The sequence below is a fragment of the Kwoniella dendrophila genome, chromosome 5 (assembly GCF_036810415.1).
Source record: "Kwoniella dendrophila CBS 6074 chromosome 5, complete sequence".
Taxonomy (NCBI): Eukaryota; Fungi; Basidiomycota; class Tremellomycetes; order Tremellales; family Cryptococcaceae; genus Kwoniella; species Kwoniella dendrophila.
In genome coordinates, this window is record NC_089480.1 from 525420 (window position 1) to 543199 (window position 17780).

At 38.1% G+C, this 17780-nt stretch overlaps 6 protein-coding genes across 6 annotated transcripts; 5 read left to right on the top strand and 1 right to left on the bottom strand.

Moving 5' to 3' along the window:
• Positions 1 to 1787: 1787 nt before the first annotated feature.
• Positions 1788 to 4367, top strand: L201_004039 (methylenetetrahydrofolate reductase; the record flags this gene model as incomplete). The annotated part of the gene is made up of 9 exons (XM_066219787.1): positions 1788 to 1874; positions 1993 to 2063; positions 2139 to 2239; positions 2305 to 2336; positions 2405 to 3102; positions 3195 to 3324; positions 3395 to 3661; positions 3734 to 3951; positions 4034 to 4367. The coding sequence occupies 9 exons, from the start codon at positions 1788 to 1790 to the stop codon at positions 4365 to 4367; spliced, it is 1938 nt and encodes a 645-aa protein (XP_066075884.1).
• A 760-nt stretch (positions 4368 to 5127) lies between these two features.
• On the top strand, positions 5128 to 6349 carry L201_004040 (uncharacterized protein; the record flags this gene model as incomplete). Its single annotated transcript, XM_066219788.1, has 3 exons — positions 5128 to 5632; positions 5918 to 6036; positions 6227 to 6349. 3 exons carry the CDS (start codon positions 5128 to 5130, stop codon positions 6347 to 6349), a joined length of 747 nt encoding a protein of 248 aa, XP_066075885.1.
• Positions 6350 to 6602: 253 nt separating this feature from the next.
• Positions 6603 to 8849, bottom strand: L201_004041 (uncharacterized protein; the record flags this gene model as incomplete). Its single annotated transcript, XM_066219789.1, has 2 exons — positions 6603 to 7270; positions 7331 to 8849. 2 exons carry the CDS (start codon positions 8847 to 8849, stop codon positions 6603 to 6605), a joined length of 2187 nt encoding a protein of 728 aa, XP_066075886.1.
• Positions 8850 to 10140: 1291 nt separating this feature from the next.
• L201_004042 (uncharacterized protein) lies at positions 10141 to 11314 on the top strand (the record flags this gene model as incomplete). Its single annotated transcript, XM_066219790.1, has 3 exons — positions 10141 to 10260; positions 10341 to 10475; positions 10571 to 11314. 3 exons carry the CDS (start codon positions 10141 to 10143, stop codon positions 11312 to 11314), a joined length of 999 nt encoding a protein of 332 aa, XP_066075887.1.
• A 538-nt stretch (positions 11315 to 11852) lies between these two features.
• L201_004043 (uncharacterized protein) lies at positions 11853 to 13819 on the top strand (the record flags this gene model as incomplete). Its single annotated transcript, XM_066219791.1, has 4 exons — positions 11853 to 12224; positions 12288 to 13260; positions 13311 to 13663; positions 13730 to 13819. 4 exons carry the CDS (start codon positions 11853 to 11855, stop codon positions 13817 to 13819), a joined length of 1788 nt encoding a protein of 595 aa, XP_066075888.1.
• A 437-nt stretch (positions 13820 to 14256) lies between these two features.
• On the top strand, positions 14257 to 17350 carry L201_004044 (uncharacterized protein; the record flags this gene model as incomplete). Its single annotated transcript, XM_066219792.1, has 11 exons — positions 14257 to 14658; positions 14785 to 14894; positions 14995 to 15037; positions 15232 to 15255; positions 15326 to 15481; positions 15578 to 15745; positions 15845 to 16358; positions 16419 to 16627; positions 16724 to 16857; positions 16953 to 17167; positions 17262 to 17350. The coding sequence occupies 11 exons, from the start codon at positions 14257 to 14259 to the stop codon at positions 17348 to 17350; spliced, it is 2064 nt and encodes a 687-aa protein (XP_066075889.1).
• Between the last annotated feature and the right edge of the window lie 430 nt (positions 17351 to 17780).

The following is a 17780-nucleotide window of genomic DNA, read 5'->3' on the forward strand; positions in this document are numbered from 1 at the left end:
ACAGACAAGAAGTGAGTGAATGAGCTGATGGTTTTGCACAGTAGACTACTTCGGTTTTATTGACATCCGTGAAAACCAGATAGATAAGCCGACGTTTGTAGGGTTTCAATTACACCTATATCACTACTGTTGTATTGTTCTTTGTATGCACGTGAGGATGTCTGCAACACGTTGTAGCTCCATAGACTTTAGCGGATTGCTGGTCTTGTAAAATCCTAGGTGAAATAAAGTAAACTTTCGGACCTTCTGCTACTTACTTGACGAAGAGCCGCAAGTGAGGAGTGGGTATGGTATTGTAGAGTTATGGGTATTATTGGTATATATTGCTATGGATACGGAGGTGAAGAAGAGAAGGACGTGTATATATATGTATATACAAAAAAGTATAATTCACGTTGAAATTATTAGAAAGTATAGACATGTGTTCAGAGTGGTTGTATGTAGATGTTATGTATTTTAAGGTGGTTGTTACTGAATTAGAGGGTCCAAGCGTCGGTGGTTCCTTACAACTCCGTGTTTAGATGATCGACTGCGCATTTTGGGTTAAATTACGCTATAATACTCGAATTCCTACACTAGCTTTTCTCCCCTACGTGCTTGCAACGCAATAGGCGTTTGTTGCAGCTTGAACCACTACTATGCGTCGTAACACATCATGCTTATGCAATAGAGGTAGCTGCTTGCAGACGGTAACAGCCTTGTGATTAATGCAACAACGCCAATACCATATCATGCACGATTGACTTTGGTATGGATCTCACCCCATATCGAACGGGATGAGTAGTAAAGGGCTATATCTAACTCAGGGTATTGCGGTAACGAACTCGATAAACAGGCAATTCCTTTTGTGGGTCACCGTGGATTCGTTGACGTGTAACCGTTAGTAAACGTGGGTTGCTGAGATCGTTAGCAGAATCAGCATTGGAAGCAGTAGATACATATACTGTAGAACGAGTAATTCTTACCATCTTCTTGCAAAGTATCAGATTCTTCGCTGTCAAGGACTGTCAAGTCTGAATGAATTCGTTTCTGTTTGTCACTAAATTGGAGATGCAGAAGTAGTCCTAACGTATAATCTCAAGTTTTGTACTGTACGTTGCGCAAAGTGTTTCCTGGTCTCATCATGCTACCACAGTCTTGTCGCTATCTCATCTCATCACATCAGTATTCATGCCTCCTAATCGTTCTTCACCTATCTTTCCAGGTGAGCTTCTACCAACCACTTGCTTTTCTAGCTTCTCTTCATATATATGCAATATAATGTTTTCCTGGCGGAGGTATCCGCTTTGTACTGTACATTTAATCAACGTTCCTTTGGCATTTAGCTTTCTAAGCTAAGGCAGAATAACACGATTAATTATCGTCCCTGAATCAGACTGTGACTTTTTTTTTTCTAAAGTCTGTATGCACGGTTCGGTAATCAACCATCGTAAATCATATCAGTATCATCGTACCATAATAAATTCCTCTCATGGTCGTACATTTCAAACAGACCGATTTTTAGCTCTTTAGTCAATAGTGTCAATAGTAGCGTAGCTAATTGCTGGAAAAGTCTTTTCTCTCAAGACGCCAATCCTCACACTAATTTTAACGAAAAATAAAAGGATCGATACAATCCAAACGTTCGATCATTCCCCTCAACTTCGATCATCGATAATAAGGAAAATCAAGTACAAGTAAAATCAGAATTTAATCGTCAAGTGTATAATATCAACATTATCGAGCAGGATTATACACATTCATAGCTTCTTGTATTTAATCCGTGAACACTATATAATTCAGCCAAAATGAAGATCACAGAGAAATTGGAGAAAGCAGAAAAGGAAGGTAGAACCTTTTGGAGTTTCGAATTCTTCCCTCCAAGGACTGCTCAGGTATGTCAAATCATATCGTGTCGGTGTGCCATTCACATCTATCTCACAGTGACCCAATTGCAATTCCCTTTTTTTCGGTTCTTTCATTGTTATGTACTGATGTCTTTTAAATGAATAGGGTTTACAAAATCTTTATGATCGAATCGAACGTATGCGTAATTTAGGGCCAGAATTTATCGATATTACTTGGTATGTCAGCTTGATCAAAGGTATCTTCGGTCTTGTGCGATCACGAGCATAAGCTGATCTTCAATGTGTTTACAGGGGTGCTGGAGGAAAAAACGCAGATTTGACCAGTTCTTTGGTAGAAGTATGCCAAGAAACGATTGGTATAGAAACATGTATGCACTTGTGTTGTACCGAAAGTGAGTAATCTTTATGCCGTATTGAATGAAGAAAGCTCGAAAATTGGAGCTGACGAATCACGTAGTGCCGAAGGAAAAGGTAGAATGGGCTTTAGCAGTATGTTATCGGAAGATCAGTCGTTTAAATCGTGGATAGTTGTGCTAATATCTCCCCCCTATTTTTAGAAAGCTAAAGAACACGGATGTCAAAATATTCTTGCGTTAAGAGGTGATCCAGTAGCAGGTACAACTAAATGGGAACCCACACCTGGAGGATTCAACAATGCAGTTGATTTAGTCAAACATATCCATAAACATTATCCTGGAGATTTCTGTGTAGCTGTTGCTGGATTTCCGCAAGGTCATCCAGAAACACCTGAAGGTGCTGATGCATTAGAACAAGAAATGAAATGGTTAAAAGAAAAAGTTGATGCTGGAGCAGATTTCATATTTACACAATTATTTTATGATGTTGAAATATTTTTTGAATGGGTTAAAAAAGTCAGATCTGTCGGTATCACCATACCAATTATACCTGGTATTATGCCAATTCAAAATTGGGAAAAGTTTGAAAAATGGGTTCAACGTGAAAATATTAAAGTTCCACAACACTTCTATGATCAATTGAAACCTGTTAAAGGTGATGATGAAAAAGTTAGACAAGTTGGTACAAAATTAGTTGCAGAAATGTGTAAGAAGATTTTAGAAAATAAAGAAGCTGGTATCAAAGGTTTACATATTTATACATTAAATTTAGAAAAAGGTGCAAGAATGTTATTAAATGAATTAGGTTTAGAAGGTAGAAGAGAACAAATCGCTCCTTTACCTTGGAGACCTTCTTTAACACCTCATAGAAGAGCTGAAACTATTAGACCTATTTTCTGGTAAGTTCCTTTTGTGTCGACATCCAACTGGAGCAAGGCGCGATTTAGCTTGTAGAGGATCTATGACTAAGCTGACCATCCTGTATCTATAGGGCCAATCGAGTCCAATCATACTTGTCGAGAACTGATGAATGGGATGAATTCCCTAATGGTAGATGGGGAGATTCGCGCTCTCCTGCATATGGTGATTTAGATGGTTATCCGGTATCTATCGGTATCAACGTAAGTTTTCTATTGGTTTCATTCAGCTATCAAGGTTCTTCCCAAAACTAATTTGCTTGTATACGTCCAGGCAAATGACGCTTATGAATTATGGGGACATCCTACCACTTTCACTGAAATTTGTAATTTATTTGCAAAATTCTGTCGAGGTGAATTAACAAAACTTCCTTGGTCCACTCAACCTGCTGCATCCGAAACTTCCGTCATCAATCAACAATTAGCTAAAATGAACGAGATGGGCTATCTTACAATTAATTCTCAACCTGCTGTCGATGGTGCTCCAAGTGATGATAAGATACATGGTTGGGGACCAGCGGGTGGTTATGTATACCAAAAAGTAAGATTTTCTAGCCAATCTTCACCTTCCTTCGAGGAATGTTGTAGTTGACGTGTCCGTTCTTGCTTCTAGGCATACTTGGAATTCTTTGTTTCACCTGAATTACTCCAACCTCTCATTCGACGAATCGAACGTGATCCTCGAATAACCTACTATGCTGTTAACAAGCAAGGCGATTTGAAGACAAATACGCATAGTGAAGGTCCTAACGCTCTTACATGGGGTGTGTTCCCTGGTAAAGAGATTGTGCAACCTACTATCGTTGAGGCTGTATCTTTCATTGCTTGGAAGTGAGTTCTCCTCTTGCATTATATTCGATATATGAACTGTCTGCACAATAACTCTAACTGAATTCCTTGACCCCTGTAATAGAGACGAAGCATTCGAACTCGGTTTACAATGGGCCAACTTGTATCCACCTGAATCGGAATCAAGGACATTGATCCAGCAGACGATGAACAACTCTTACTTGGTCAACATCGTAGCTAACGATTTCAGAGATGGAATGTCAATCTTCCAACCTTTCTTACTTGATCAGCAACAACAAATAAATGTGGGGAAATTAGTGGGTAATGCTCAAGAAACCATCAATGGTGTATATGAAAATGTTAAAGATGGTTTGAACGGTGTCGCTGAATCAGTCAAAAATGTAGTTGGTGTTAATGGTAATGGTACACCTAATGGTGTTGCTGTAAATGGTCACTAAATACTCTCAACCAAATTATTTACGACCTTTCACTTTCCATTTATGGGTTCTTTCTTTTCGTCTTTCCATCAACAAAGTCTTCAACGGACTTTTGTTTGAGGAGTATACTGAAACGTTCAACTCGTTTTTCTATCTCTTCTGTTTTCCCTTGCCCCTTCTTTCCTCTTTTTTATCGCTTTATTCCTTTCCGTTTTTGATTGCTCTTCATACATAAACTTACGAAAATATCCCCCGCATCGCATTTCAACATACATTAAATATATACCCACAAATCATACATTCTCCTTATCTTTCTAGGGTTGTACAACTATCTATATAAAAAGGACAACGCATATACTGTAAAACAGATAACAAACAACCAATTTTGTATAGAATTACTAGATGGGAGAGCGTTCAACACCGCATATTATTATATTTTACATACACATATATAACAATCTACATGCATAAATAATAATATATAACATTCTTGTAGCTTTCTCAATTGTCATATAGAATAAAGCACTGCATTATGTTATGATAGCTTGAGGTCATTCCGTTTCCATCGGAAGTAAGTTGTTACGAACATTCTGTTATCCCTCCACCTTTCAACTGCATAAGCACATGCATAATAGCTCAAAGAAAGTGGATTACAACCCCCTCATTACACCTCTAACAGACGCTTTCACAAAGTATAGTGTAGCAACGCAGAAAAAGTTCAACAATACCTTTAGTAAATGCCCAAAACTTCTCGAACCAAAGTGATCCTACAAACTGAAAAATGGCAATAGTTGAAGAAATACCTTCATCACCTAATCCAACTTCAGCTTCAACTTCAACAGCAAGACAACGTAAAAACAAAAAGAACAATAAGAGTAAAAATGCCAAAGCGACAAATACTGTTGATCCAGATGACATTCCTTTGAAGCGGCCTTCTGAGATATCTGAAGATTTCAAGTATAATAATGAGACCTCCAGTAATGGAAATAGAAAAAAACCATTAATAGATATGGATTTACCTGAAAATTCAAATTTATTCACTTTAAATCCTGGTGAAACTATATCTGAAGATCATTTAAATGGTAACGATAAAAATGGACAAGAAGAAGAAGAAGTATCGCAAGTAACAGAAGAAGAAGAGGAAGAAGACGAGATTTTTAATACTTTAATTGTTGCTGTACCATTTACGTTCTTATACTTGTTATTAGATATTTTGGTTCATTTACAATATAATCATAGACCTACAACTGAAGGTTTAGTTAAAGGTTGTTTGACTGCTTTACCAAGTAAGTTTATCATAAACCGTATTAATGGACGATCAATCCATCCTATCTACCTATACATAACATGGATCTAGATGAATGATAGTATAATTACTGATTGATCGTTCTCGTCATCACCGTCATCGTCTCCTTGTTTTTCTTCTTGCAGCCCTTTATATGATTATACTATATAGTAAGTCTGCACCTTTAAGCTCATATTTAGCTTTCTTAATTATTATAAAACTCGAAGATTTATTGTTATTCATGATTGGAGACTGAGCGGACACTGACGAATAACACATATTATAGCTAATCGATATTCAGATCATTGGATAACAAATTCTTTTTTAATGTCATCCTCAATTATAGCAGGATGTAGGATGATTTGGTTAGTAAATAAATCAAGTTGGAGTGTAGTTACTTCACAAGTGAGTTTCAAATATAATGCATTTATAAATTCAAATACATATACATATAATGTATTACAATACACATTCCTTCTTCATGTGCCCTTCTTCTGAATCCTCTTCGTCCTGTTCATTCGAGATCCTTGGCGGTTTGTATTGTAGTCTTCTAAAAAGATAGAAAAGCTAATTTGAAATCGATTGATCATAAAAGGCTCCTCCAATGGGAACTTTATGGATTTTAACAATAGTCCAATTACCTCTATCAAGAGCTGTATTAGCTTTACTCTTCGTCGGTGTTTGGATTTGGTGGAAAGGTATGAAATTCATGCCTTAGAATGCTTTAGACAATTCACACAACATGAATACAGATGAAAGTGTAAATATCAAGCAGTTGATCACAGATACGTGTGTCGCAGCATTCAGCGATAACATTCGATGTTATCTCAAGCAATGACTTAAGTGTTCCATGATGTAGTGATTACATTTCTTTTCGATTATACAAATCGCTACAACATGATACGGTAGACTATGAGGATACACAAGTATAAGAGTTATACAACTTTATTTGAGATACGATTTTTGATTGTTTAGATATTTACCGAACCTTCTCGTTTGACACCATTACTAATACCGTTAAATGGACCAGGAGTAGTAGATTGACCAGGTTTCTTTTGATATTTTCTCTTTTGAGCTAATTGACTTGAAGTTAAAGATGATGCATTTGAATTAGATCTAGGTTGGATTGAATTTGGATCACGATCACGATTCAATTTCCAACCTTTTTGTGGACCTGGTTTTCGTTTTTCACCTTTTTCTTTTAACATTCTGTCATTGTTATTAATTGGTCTACCTCGCTTTCTGTTTCTTCCTCCATCGTCTTCACCACCTGATCTTTTGTTGTTTGATGCTGACCCATTTTGTTGATCATCCAGGCCAAGATAATCATTACCAACGGTTTCGACCAAATCGTTTAGATTAGGATTAGCGATTCTACGATGTTGCTTCAAAATTTCAGACATGTAGACCATATGATCAAATCTTTCTAAATATTTTAGATAACTCGGTGTAGTTAACCTATGTCTTATAACTTCGAATGATAATGGAACGGGTAAAGGTGCTGAAGAGGGTGTAGGACGTAGTGGTGGGATTGGTCGACAAAGATCCGCAAGGAATTCGACTACCATATCCTCCATATAATCCACAGTATCTATATCTGGTTCAGGAACATCGCCTGCACCATACATTAAACGAGCAACTATAAGGAACGTCAAGTCAGCTCCTGAACTTTTGTAGTGCGAAACCAAAGCTGACTCACTCTCATGCCTCATCGACCCCCTCATACCTTCTTGCCTTCTACTCCTGCTTTCAGTGGCAGTAGCAGTGGCAGAAGCTGTTGTTTTAGGATCGACGGCCCTTACTTCTGTGGACTTGGTAGCAGTATCTTTATCTTCTTTGTCCTTCAAAGGATCTTTAGATTTGTCATCTTTTTTACCGTCTTTACCAGTAACCGATGTGGTTACGTCCTTATCTGTCGATGTTGAAGGGGCAGCAGAGAAGACACCAGCGTCAGGGTCACCATTTTGAGCGGCGGCAGCAGCTTCGGCAGCAGCTTTTGCGGCTTTATCTGCAGCAACTTTTCGACGACGAGCTTCAGCACGTTTAGCTTTTTCTTCTTCCGTTCTTGGTTTCTTGGGTTTAACAGGTTTATCAGCGGTAGGTGTGGCTGCGGTACTGTCGGTTTTATCTTTTTCTTTTCCTTTCTCTTTAGTTTTATCTTTATCTTTATCCTTATCTTCACCACCTCCTTTGTCTTTATCTTTATCCTTATCCTTTTCTATATCTTTATTCTCTTCTTTGCTCTTATCTTTCTTCTTCTTCTTTGGCTTTTCTTTATTAGCTTCAGGTCTATCTGCATCTTTCTCGGCTTTATTGACCTCTTTCTCTTTCTCTTGATCATCTTCTTTCTTCTCTTTCTTTTTCTTGGCTGGTTTCTTCTTCTTCTCTTTCTCGTCTTTCTTCTCTTCCTTCTTTTCGGTGCCATCTTCTTTGTCCTTATCCTTTTTGTCGGAAGCAGGTTGGTCATCGACTTTGGCAGAAACAGTAGCGGAAGCCGTAGCACCAGGTACAAGATTGAAGGTTTGAGTAAGAGGTATGGAAGCGCTGGGTAAACCATTGACAGGTTGAGGGGGAGATAAAGAGGTCAGATTGGGGTTCATGGTCAATTGAGAACTGGAGATAGTATTCTGAGCGATTTTGGCGGCATTAAGAAGAGCAGGATTAAAGGCGGAATTCTGATTAATAGGAATCGATTGTTGTAGAGTTTGAGGTGTAATCGTTTGGTGGCCAAGCTGCAACTGAGACGCTTGAATAGGATTCTGAAGTTGAGATGGCGTTATAGATTGATTGTTACTCTGCAAAAATTGCTGTAAGGCATTTTGCTGTTGAACTTGTATTCTTTGTTGTAGAATCTGTTGCATAGCTTGTAGATTCTGTGCAGATTGACCTTGACCTGGAACTTGCCCTTGAGCCCTCTGTTGTGCTTGTGCTTGTTGGACAGCTAGCAGAGCTTGCTGACGTTGGTGGAAATCAGTCAAAGAGGCTAATTGTGAAGCGTTGAACTGATGAGGTCTATTCGGCGTTGGTGAAGCAGCAGGAGAATTGAAGTTCTGCAATGCTGATGGTCGTATACTACCCATCATGGGTGAGGGTGTATTGATATTAGGATTAGGTGATCCAGTAGCATTTATATTGCTGTTGTTCAGATTCATATTGGGTCTTGCTTGCGCTTGAGCTAAGAAAGCTTGCGGATTGAACCCATTTGGAAATTGCGACATCTTGAATCACTTTCCGTTTGGATCGCTCGTAGTGAGTCTATATGCAATACAATATTGTAGTGAAGTCAATATATGCATACATGAATTGGTTATTGAACAAACAAAAACGATTGTCAAGAATGATGGGATCATAGTAGCGTTATAAGCTTGCTTTGACCTCTCTTTCCAGCTCTCACAACATACACTTTGATCATAAATGATTCTCACAAAACGTGAAAAACCAATCATCACAAAGCCTAATTACGAGTCATCAAAAATAATATCACCTCGTCATCGCGCGACACAGTATAGTCGGACCACGACTTTCCTCCACAAGGAAGTAATCGACTTGATTAGACATATACAGACGGGCTGGAGATGAATAGTGATGAGTACGTGTGAGAAGAAGGAAATTGAGGAAAGTCAGAGAATGGATTGAGCTAAAGTTGAATCATTTCAAGTGAGGTAAATATTGTAATGAATGTAGATAGGGTTTTAAAGAAGTATAAAAACAACAAGAGCTATGTACGCAGATGAGAAAATCACTTACGTCCTAGAGTTTCGTGCCTTTGGGGTGTGAGAACCCGATGAGAGATTGTAAGAAACCTGATGGGCGCAACGTCAAGTTAGCTTAAGACTTCTACTTGCACCTTTAAATCGTTCATGGATAGATTTTATATGTTAAATGGGTATCAGATATTGTTTTTTGGTATATAGTTGTTGTCGCTCACGAACACTCGGTAGCAGAACTGAGTTATACATCATGGAAAAGTGTAGGTATTTTGGAGAGATAGGAGTAATGTGAAGGAGGTAATGAGAGAATTGTGAGTTTTAGGAAAGGATAGACTTACTGTGTAAGCTTTGTAACGAACTTGACTTTACAGAAGATCACAATTAAGGACTCTGCTTGTCGTCTTTGGTTTGTTTATTGCTATATCATGTTGATCTGAGGAGATGAAGAAGAAGTAAAATCAACAGTAAGACAATTGCAGCATCATCTAATTTATAGTCAACAAAACCTCCCCTCAGCTCAGTTTATAGTTCATGTCGTTTTGGCGTTTGGTGAAAAGTTGTATTCCATAATTCCGTAATATTCCCCGTAATGTGGCATTCCAAACACGTTATTTTGTATTTTGCCACCCAACCTCCTTCGAACTGACATAAACGTAAGATAAAATAGATAAGAAAGTGTCAAACCGTTTGCAAATGGTGCTTTTGATATCTGCATTTGCCATCTGTGATTTGTATAACCGTAAATACAGCTGTCACCTTCTCTTACTGGTCTAAATCATTATAGCGAAAATCATATAAGATGGGTGCCGATGGTGGATCTATCCCAGACAGAAGGGATTTAGTCAAAACAAAGGCTCAAGCAGGTCAAACAGATAAATCCTTATTGAGAGAATTATACATTCTCTGTGCACTTAGTAAGGTTAGTTTAATTTCGGTTTTCAACTAAATGGATGAATGTTCCACGTCGAAGCTGAATATATACTATGCGAAACTTTCCAGAAACCTCTCAGTAAACCAGTAGTATTAGATCCAATAGGTAAACTATATAACAAGGATGCCATCTTAGAGTATTTCCTTGACAAATCTAAGTATGGAGATGGTGAACAGATATGCGGACATTTGAAAGGGTTCAAGGTGAGTAAATATATTGAATATAGTAGAGTTTTCAGCGCACGTTGGTCCACATAACGAAAATAGGCTTTCAGCTAAATCAGCACTACCTATTATAGGATCTCCTTACACTTAACCTAACCTCAAATCCAGAATATTCACCGCCTACAGCAACATCAGTATCACAATATACTAAAACACCATTTGTTTGTCCATTATCGTTAAGAGAAATGTCAGGTGTAATACCGTTTATAGCGTTAAAATCATGTGGATGTGTATTTTCAGATGCAGCCATAAGAGGTATAATACCAAGTTTGACTAAAGGCCCAATATCGATCAAAGATTTGACTCCAGAACAAGCTAAACCTGTCACCTCAATAGAGAAGACACAAGTCGGATGCCCAAATTGTGGTAAAGAATTTGATCCAACTTTACAATCATCAATTATACCTATAAATCCACCAAAAGAGATTCAAGATCAACTACTAGAAACCCTATTAATGGTTAGAGCTCAAGCTAAATCATCCAAAAAACGTAAAAATGTAGATAAAATCGATAGTGGTAATAACACAGCATCTGAACCAGTATCAAAAGTATCTAAAACAATTACTAGCTCGGGAACAACAACACCCATACCGAGGATCAACTCACCATCAATCAATGGAAATGGAAATGGAAATGGAGGTAAAGGTATAACAAAATCGGTTCAAGATAAATTAGCTGAACAAGAAAGAATAAGATTAAAAGCTCAAGAAGGTATGAGTGAAGCTGTAAAAGCTATGTTTAAACCTAAAGATAATGGAGGTAAGAAAAGTGGTGCAGATGAATTCTTTGGAAGGACATTTACCAGAGTAAGTTGTTAGAGCTCGCTTGTGATATATTGGCATCGCGGAAGTACTGGACTGACTCTTGTTATTTCTCAGTATGCCGCTTAGTCGAATGTTACATCATATCCATCAAGGTTTGAAGGGAGTACTGTCACTACATTGGAGTGTATTTTTACTCATATGTGCAATCACTTGTAAGAAAATGTTGTATCCTGTATCACATGTATGCATAGATCAAAATGATCGATCACGACATAAACAAACGGGACTGGGTCGAGAGGGTTGACTAGCCTATCTTGGAATGGCATGTAGGGCGCGCACTCAGGTTGACTGGACTATCACATTGCAAGTGACGCACGGATATTCAAAGTTATCCACCTGAGTCAACCTCGATCTCATGCTTTTCTACCAATATTATCATTTCTTCAACATTCATTGTTCCAATTCTCTATTATTATTCCGTTACTAAATTGCAGCTCGTCTATATGAAGGTGTAAAATCTCATTCAACATAGATAGCATCCTCACTCTTTTCTTTGTTTATCGATAATCTGGATCGATTTGTGACGGTCAATATGCCGCCTTCTTCACCTACACCGCATAGAAACTTGATATCCCTTATTCCCTCTTCACCTCCGAGTGCAGACCAATGGCGGAAAGGTCAATTGCGGTCTAGTTCAACAGATACAATTATAAAGGGGTTATCAAATTGGAAAAGACAAGCTAAACTAATATCACAATCCACAACAACCATTTCGAAGCGATCTAGGCAAATCGATAGTCCTGCTAAGTCCGATGACGGAGATGATCAAGCTCAAGGTCATGGAGGGAAGAATGTTTATAAGTCAAGGAAAATATCGTATTCGAAATCTACTTCAAATGGTTTAGGTTTAGGAATGGGTATGAGAGGTACACCTGCTAAAAGAGTCAAAAGGAATAGTAAAGCTGTAAGTAATGAAAACTGGGACTCTCGGAAAAGCAGCTGAATAAATGGTTTTTCGCAACTACAGAGCATCGGTGCTAGTTCCACACCACTTGCACGCAAAAAAATATCGACTCAAACTTTTGGTTCACCCTCAGGTCACGCTTCATCCTTTGCCAATTCTACCTTACCACTCTCATCAGCTGAAGAGATTAGTTCACCCAGTATCTCAGATCCTGGAACTTCACCTATACCGCCGCCACCACCAAAGGTATTGCAGAAACCACAATTCGACGATCTTCTCGACGACGTATTCAACGATCCTACTATTTCGGCAGATAATACTAGAAGGCAAGAAATGCTCTTTCCTGCTCGAGAAGATTTGGTGGTACCCATACATCCAGTATCATATTCGCAATACGATGCGTCATCCAGCTCCAAGGCAAATACACCTAAAACAACTACAACCAAACACATTGTCGCTTTGCCGATTGATCAGGATGATGGATGGGAGTTCTCGATACCTCTCAATGATGTTTCTCAGCCTTCCCAATCAACTAGAAAGCAAAGGATGCCTCGATCATCTGATGGGTCGAGTAAAATCAAAGAAAGGCGATCAACTCCTCGGAAATTACAAGGGATGGATAAAACACCTTCGATATCTGATATTTCGGATAGTTACCAAGATACAACCCCGAAGGTCGCACCACAACTGACACACGAAAACTTACCGCAAAGCCCTCAGCATAATCTTTCCCCAGAAACTGCTCGAGCGTACACTGCCAATAGATTACGATCACCTCTACGGATTTCAAGCTTGGCTGAAGATTCTACACTCAATGAGTCTCATGTTGGTCATGACTTCGACCAACACCTGGACACAGTTCCAATCGAGTTTAGTCCTCAACTAGCGGGGCACGAGTTCAGCGTTTCTGATGAGATTGGAATGCAGGTATCGCCAGATCTCACAAGAATTATCACTGGATCTCGGACAATCAATGTTTATCCGTCCAGTACGAAAGATGCCTATGGCTTTGAATGGATGCAGGATTATTTGCGAGGTAAGTTTCGTAGATGTGATCAAGAGTGAGTTGACGATTTACGTATATAGACAAAATCCCTCAACCATTTTGTCCATCCTCCGAAGATAGTACCCCTGTTAGACTGTCATCACCTTCGCCTATTTCATTTTCGTCAATAACAACTATATCTGTTCCGCCTAATTCACCAAGCTTGAACATTGTTGAAACAGTCACAATGACTCGTAAAGCGGGTAGATGGCAAGGTGCTAAGCTGATGAAGCGAATTGAGGCTACGGAAATATTCGAAGATGAGGGTGTGGATATGCGTGATGATGTTGACGATGAATATGAACATGATGTCAGGAATAGTCGGACTGAGGATAGGACTCAACGTCGCAAATCCAGTCGTCAAAAGAAGGATGATCGAGCAGAGCTGATACCAGTTAGTCGTTTGTCGTGATCACTGTTTACGATATCGAATGGGTCAACACTGATGAACTTTTTACAGGAGGCAAAGCAAGCTCGAGAAGCCCGTTTAGCGCATTATATTGATTTGGCGAACAATTATCAACTCCATGTAGAATATGTCCTTGGTTAACAAAGTCTCTTCATGTATGCGAATGGAAAAGGTCACAGAGAATTATTTGAGCTACACGACTGTTTTGGAGACTCGGTAACTCGGTTTGAAGCGGAATTATAGACGGTGTCTTAACTAATCGGCCGATTTTTCCATAAAAATCGGCCGACACGGATTTGACCGATTCGATATTTTGCCTCTTGTGATGAAATCTCATGTTTTTCTATTTTCGTGATGTGATATGTGATTTTGGCGAGATTCGTTTGGACGGTGTTCTGAGTCGAAAGTTTCATCGTCATGGACCATGCACATTGAGTACATGATATTTTTATAGCGATAACAACTTGTCAGATCCTTGAATTATTGATTACTTCGGAACACTACCAGTGAATTGAGAAACACCAAATGACAATATAGAGAAGAGTTTTCGTTACTCACAAGACCGGTTTTACGTTAAGATGAGCACGAAGAATCAACCACCAGCACACGCTGGTCCATCTAGGATACCACAATATACACAAGGCTCAACACAGCAATCACCTCTTGAAAGATCTGGGAGTCGAATATCAAATGCATTAAGTAGAATACAAAGTACAGAAGCATATCCACCACAAGATAGAAGTACTTCTCCGCCTAATATCATCGAAGCTGTTCCGATAGATAGAGGACCTGAAACAGCCACAGAAAAAGATACGGATGAAGAAGATAAAGATGTTAAAGACAAAGTAAATGGATTGGATATAAAAGGGAAAGGAAAAGCAATTAATATTGATATCGAACATGTACCTGTTGAAGATGACCCAAGAGATTGGTCAAATAGTAAAAAGTGGTTTGCTCTTTTAGTCGTTACAGCTGGGTTGGTAAGTGAAACATTTTAAAAATATATCAGCATCATCACCGACATTTTTATAGTGTTGTATGAAAAGGATATGCAAATTGTGAACGTGGTTGCTCACTATTTTGTAAATGATGCTCCCCTTACTTAGCTTGGTCCAGTTATGGCTGCAAGCATATATAATCCAGTAATCAATGAATTATCTGAAGAATTAAATGCCAGTCAAGCTGAAACTGGATTAAGTCTGAGTATGTATATATTGTAAGTTGTTAATGTCAAAATGAAGAATCGATTTTTTCGAAGTAGAAGGAAAATCGCAGATCAAGAAAGAATGTTAACCTGATCGACCGTTGATTCTTAGGTTTCAAGGTTGGACACCTGTAGTTTGGGCTGCTATATCAGAGGTGTGTTAACAATTTTCTCTGATAATTCAATTATATCCCACCTCATTTGCGTTACGTGATCATAAGCTGATTGTCGTTCGTATTGTTTCATAGGTTACCGGTCGAAAAGTATGTTCTACTGTATTCTCTGAGTGACGTTCATGATGGTACCATGAGAGATAGCTGATATTGACATTTTAATGGTGCGAACACAGCCTGTATACTTGATTTCTTTCGCTGTAAGTTCAATGTGGCAGGAAAAATCGGAGGTGGCGGTCTCACTTACGAATCTTAATTTTCCGCAACTAGATCTACATCGTCGCTTTGATCGTAGCTTCAAGAGCGAATTCAATGCCTTTGTTAATTGTAATGAGAGCTTTACAAGCTGTAGGTTCAGGTGCTGTGACTGCATTAGGAGCAGGTAGTTTAGCAGATATGTACGAGATGCATGAAAGAGGTACGAAAGTGAGTCCGATTTAACATTTTCCCACACATCTCCTCATCGGCTTGCTCTTGCAAATTAGAAACTGATTATTTCTTTCTCTTCTTTCCTTTTTTCAGATGGGTATTTATTATGGCTTGCCCATGCTTGGGCCAGGAGCTGCACCAATCGTTGGGGGGATCTTAGGGCAGGCCTTTGGATGGAGGAGTGTCTTCTACTTTTTAGCTGCTTATGCAGGTATAATGATGGTCGCTTTTGTGTTTTTCCCCGATTCTTGGAGAAGAGAGGTGAGTTTTTGGGGGCTTTTGGACGGTTCTGAATCAATATGCTTCACTCCAACATGATTTACGATAGTAACAGTGACTGATGATGATTGTATAAACTAGCGTTCAAGGGTATATCAAAAAGCCATCTCAAATGCAACGAAAAGAGCCGAAGTTCAATTAGCCAAAAAAGCTGAAAGACAAGAGAAGAAGAGATTAAGAAACGCGAAAGTGAAAGTGGCTAAAGGTTCAGATCAATTAGAAGATATACCTGCCACACCAAATGAATCACCTTCGATATCAAGAAGACCAAGTCAAGATGATCAAGATCAAGATCAAGATGATGTACATGGAAATTCTCAAAATAACAAGCATTCTATACCTATCTCTATTAAAGGAGGACCAATTACTTTAGAAGTCGATATTGAAAAACAACCTGGTTTCACAGAAAAAGGTGAAGTTAAAGTTAAATCAAAATCGCGATCAAAACGAAATTGGTATGGTAAAAGAATAAGTACAGATAATGAGCAAGAAAAAAACGAATCTGTCAAATTAAGTTTTAGAGATTTGAATCCTTTGCCTACCATGATAAGTGTACTTAGAAAACCTACAAATACAATCCTATTAACTGCGTCTGGTAAGTACATCATTCTGCAAGTGATCTGGGTATATCACTGATCACTTCTATCTATGATAGGTATTCTTTTCGCTGCTCAATATACCATAGTGTACACAGCATCAATAACATTAGGTAATGCACCTTATGATTATAATGCTTTAAAAATTGGTTTGGTATTATTAGCCTTTGGTATAGGTAATATATTAGCAAGTATATTAGGTGGTAGATATAGTGATTTAATTTTAAAGAAAATGAAAAAATCAAATGGTGGAATTATGGTTGCTGAGGTGAATAACAATCTCTCGATCCCCACAATTGAGTATACAAGACAATCAGGTAAATAGTCCATGATATTGATATTCTTGTACTTCGTATTCCAATAGATGCGTCTCAAAGCTACTTTCGTAGCTATGCCTTCATTAGTTTTAGGTTTTTTAGCATATGCTTGGATAGCAGAAGAAAAAGTTCATATAGCAGCTATCGTAGTTGCTTTAGTAATTTCTGGATTTTCATTATTGTACGTTGAGTTTTCCAGATTATTATCCCAAACTAAATGGTATATACACAATATGATATTGGTGAAGCTAATTTCACATTATCGGATCATTTTAGATGGATATACTCATCAACATTAGCATATTTAGTTGATGCAAATCCAGGTATATCAAGTTCGGCAGTATCTTTAAATTCATTATTTAGAGGTGTAATGGCATGTATAATGTCACAAATTGCTGTACCAATTAGAAATGGTATTGGTGATGGTGGTTTATATACTTTGTTTTCTGGTTTATTAGCTTTAAGTTGTGCTTGTTTGGTTTTACTTGCTTGTAAGTGAAAAATTCATAATAAGAGATGAAAGTGAAGTCTTGATAAAAAGTAGGTTTGGAAAAGCACTAACGAAGTCATATTCATACGATTTAGTCAAAGGTGAGAAATGGAGAATGAAAGAGAATGAAAATAGTCTATCTCGGAAGGAGAATCATAGAGACAAAGATAAACAGAAGAACTAGATAATTTGCGTTAATCTGCTTTCGTGCTTCTATAGACCAGATGGGAGTAATAGACCTCGGAAACAAGGGTACTATCGGAAATGACATAACAACTATTCGGGCTATTGTTTTATCAATGTATTGGGCTTTCATTATCGCTGTGCATCAATGTAAACTAATTCATACAATATATAAATAACCAAGTATAATACATGATATTCATGAAATGTTGTACAGTAGAGTGATGTAGCTTATATGGCCGTATGCAATAATATAATAGTTACTCGACGCGTCAAAAACAAGGTTAAATTACGAAAACGTCATATTTTCTATTTCAGGATAGTTATCAATTGGAAACGGAATGTGCCACTTGAAGTAATTTCCCTTTACGGTAATTTACTTTACGGTGTACCTGTAACCTGTAACCTGTAACATACATCTCTCAGCGAAT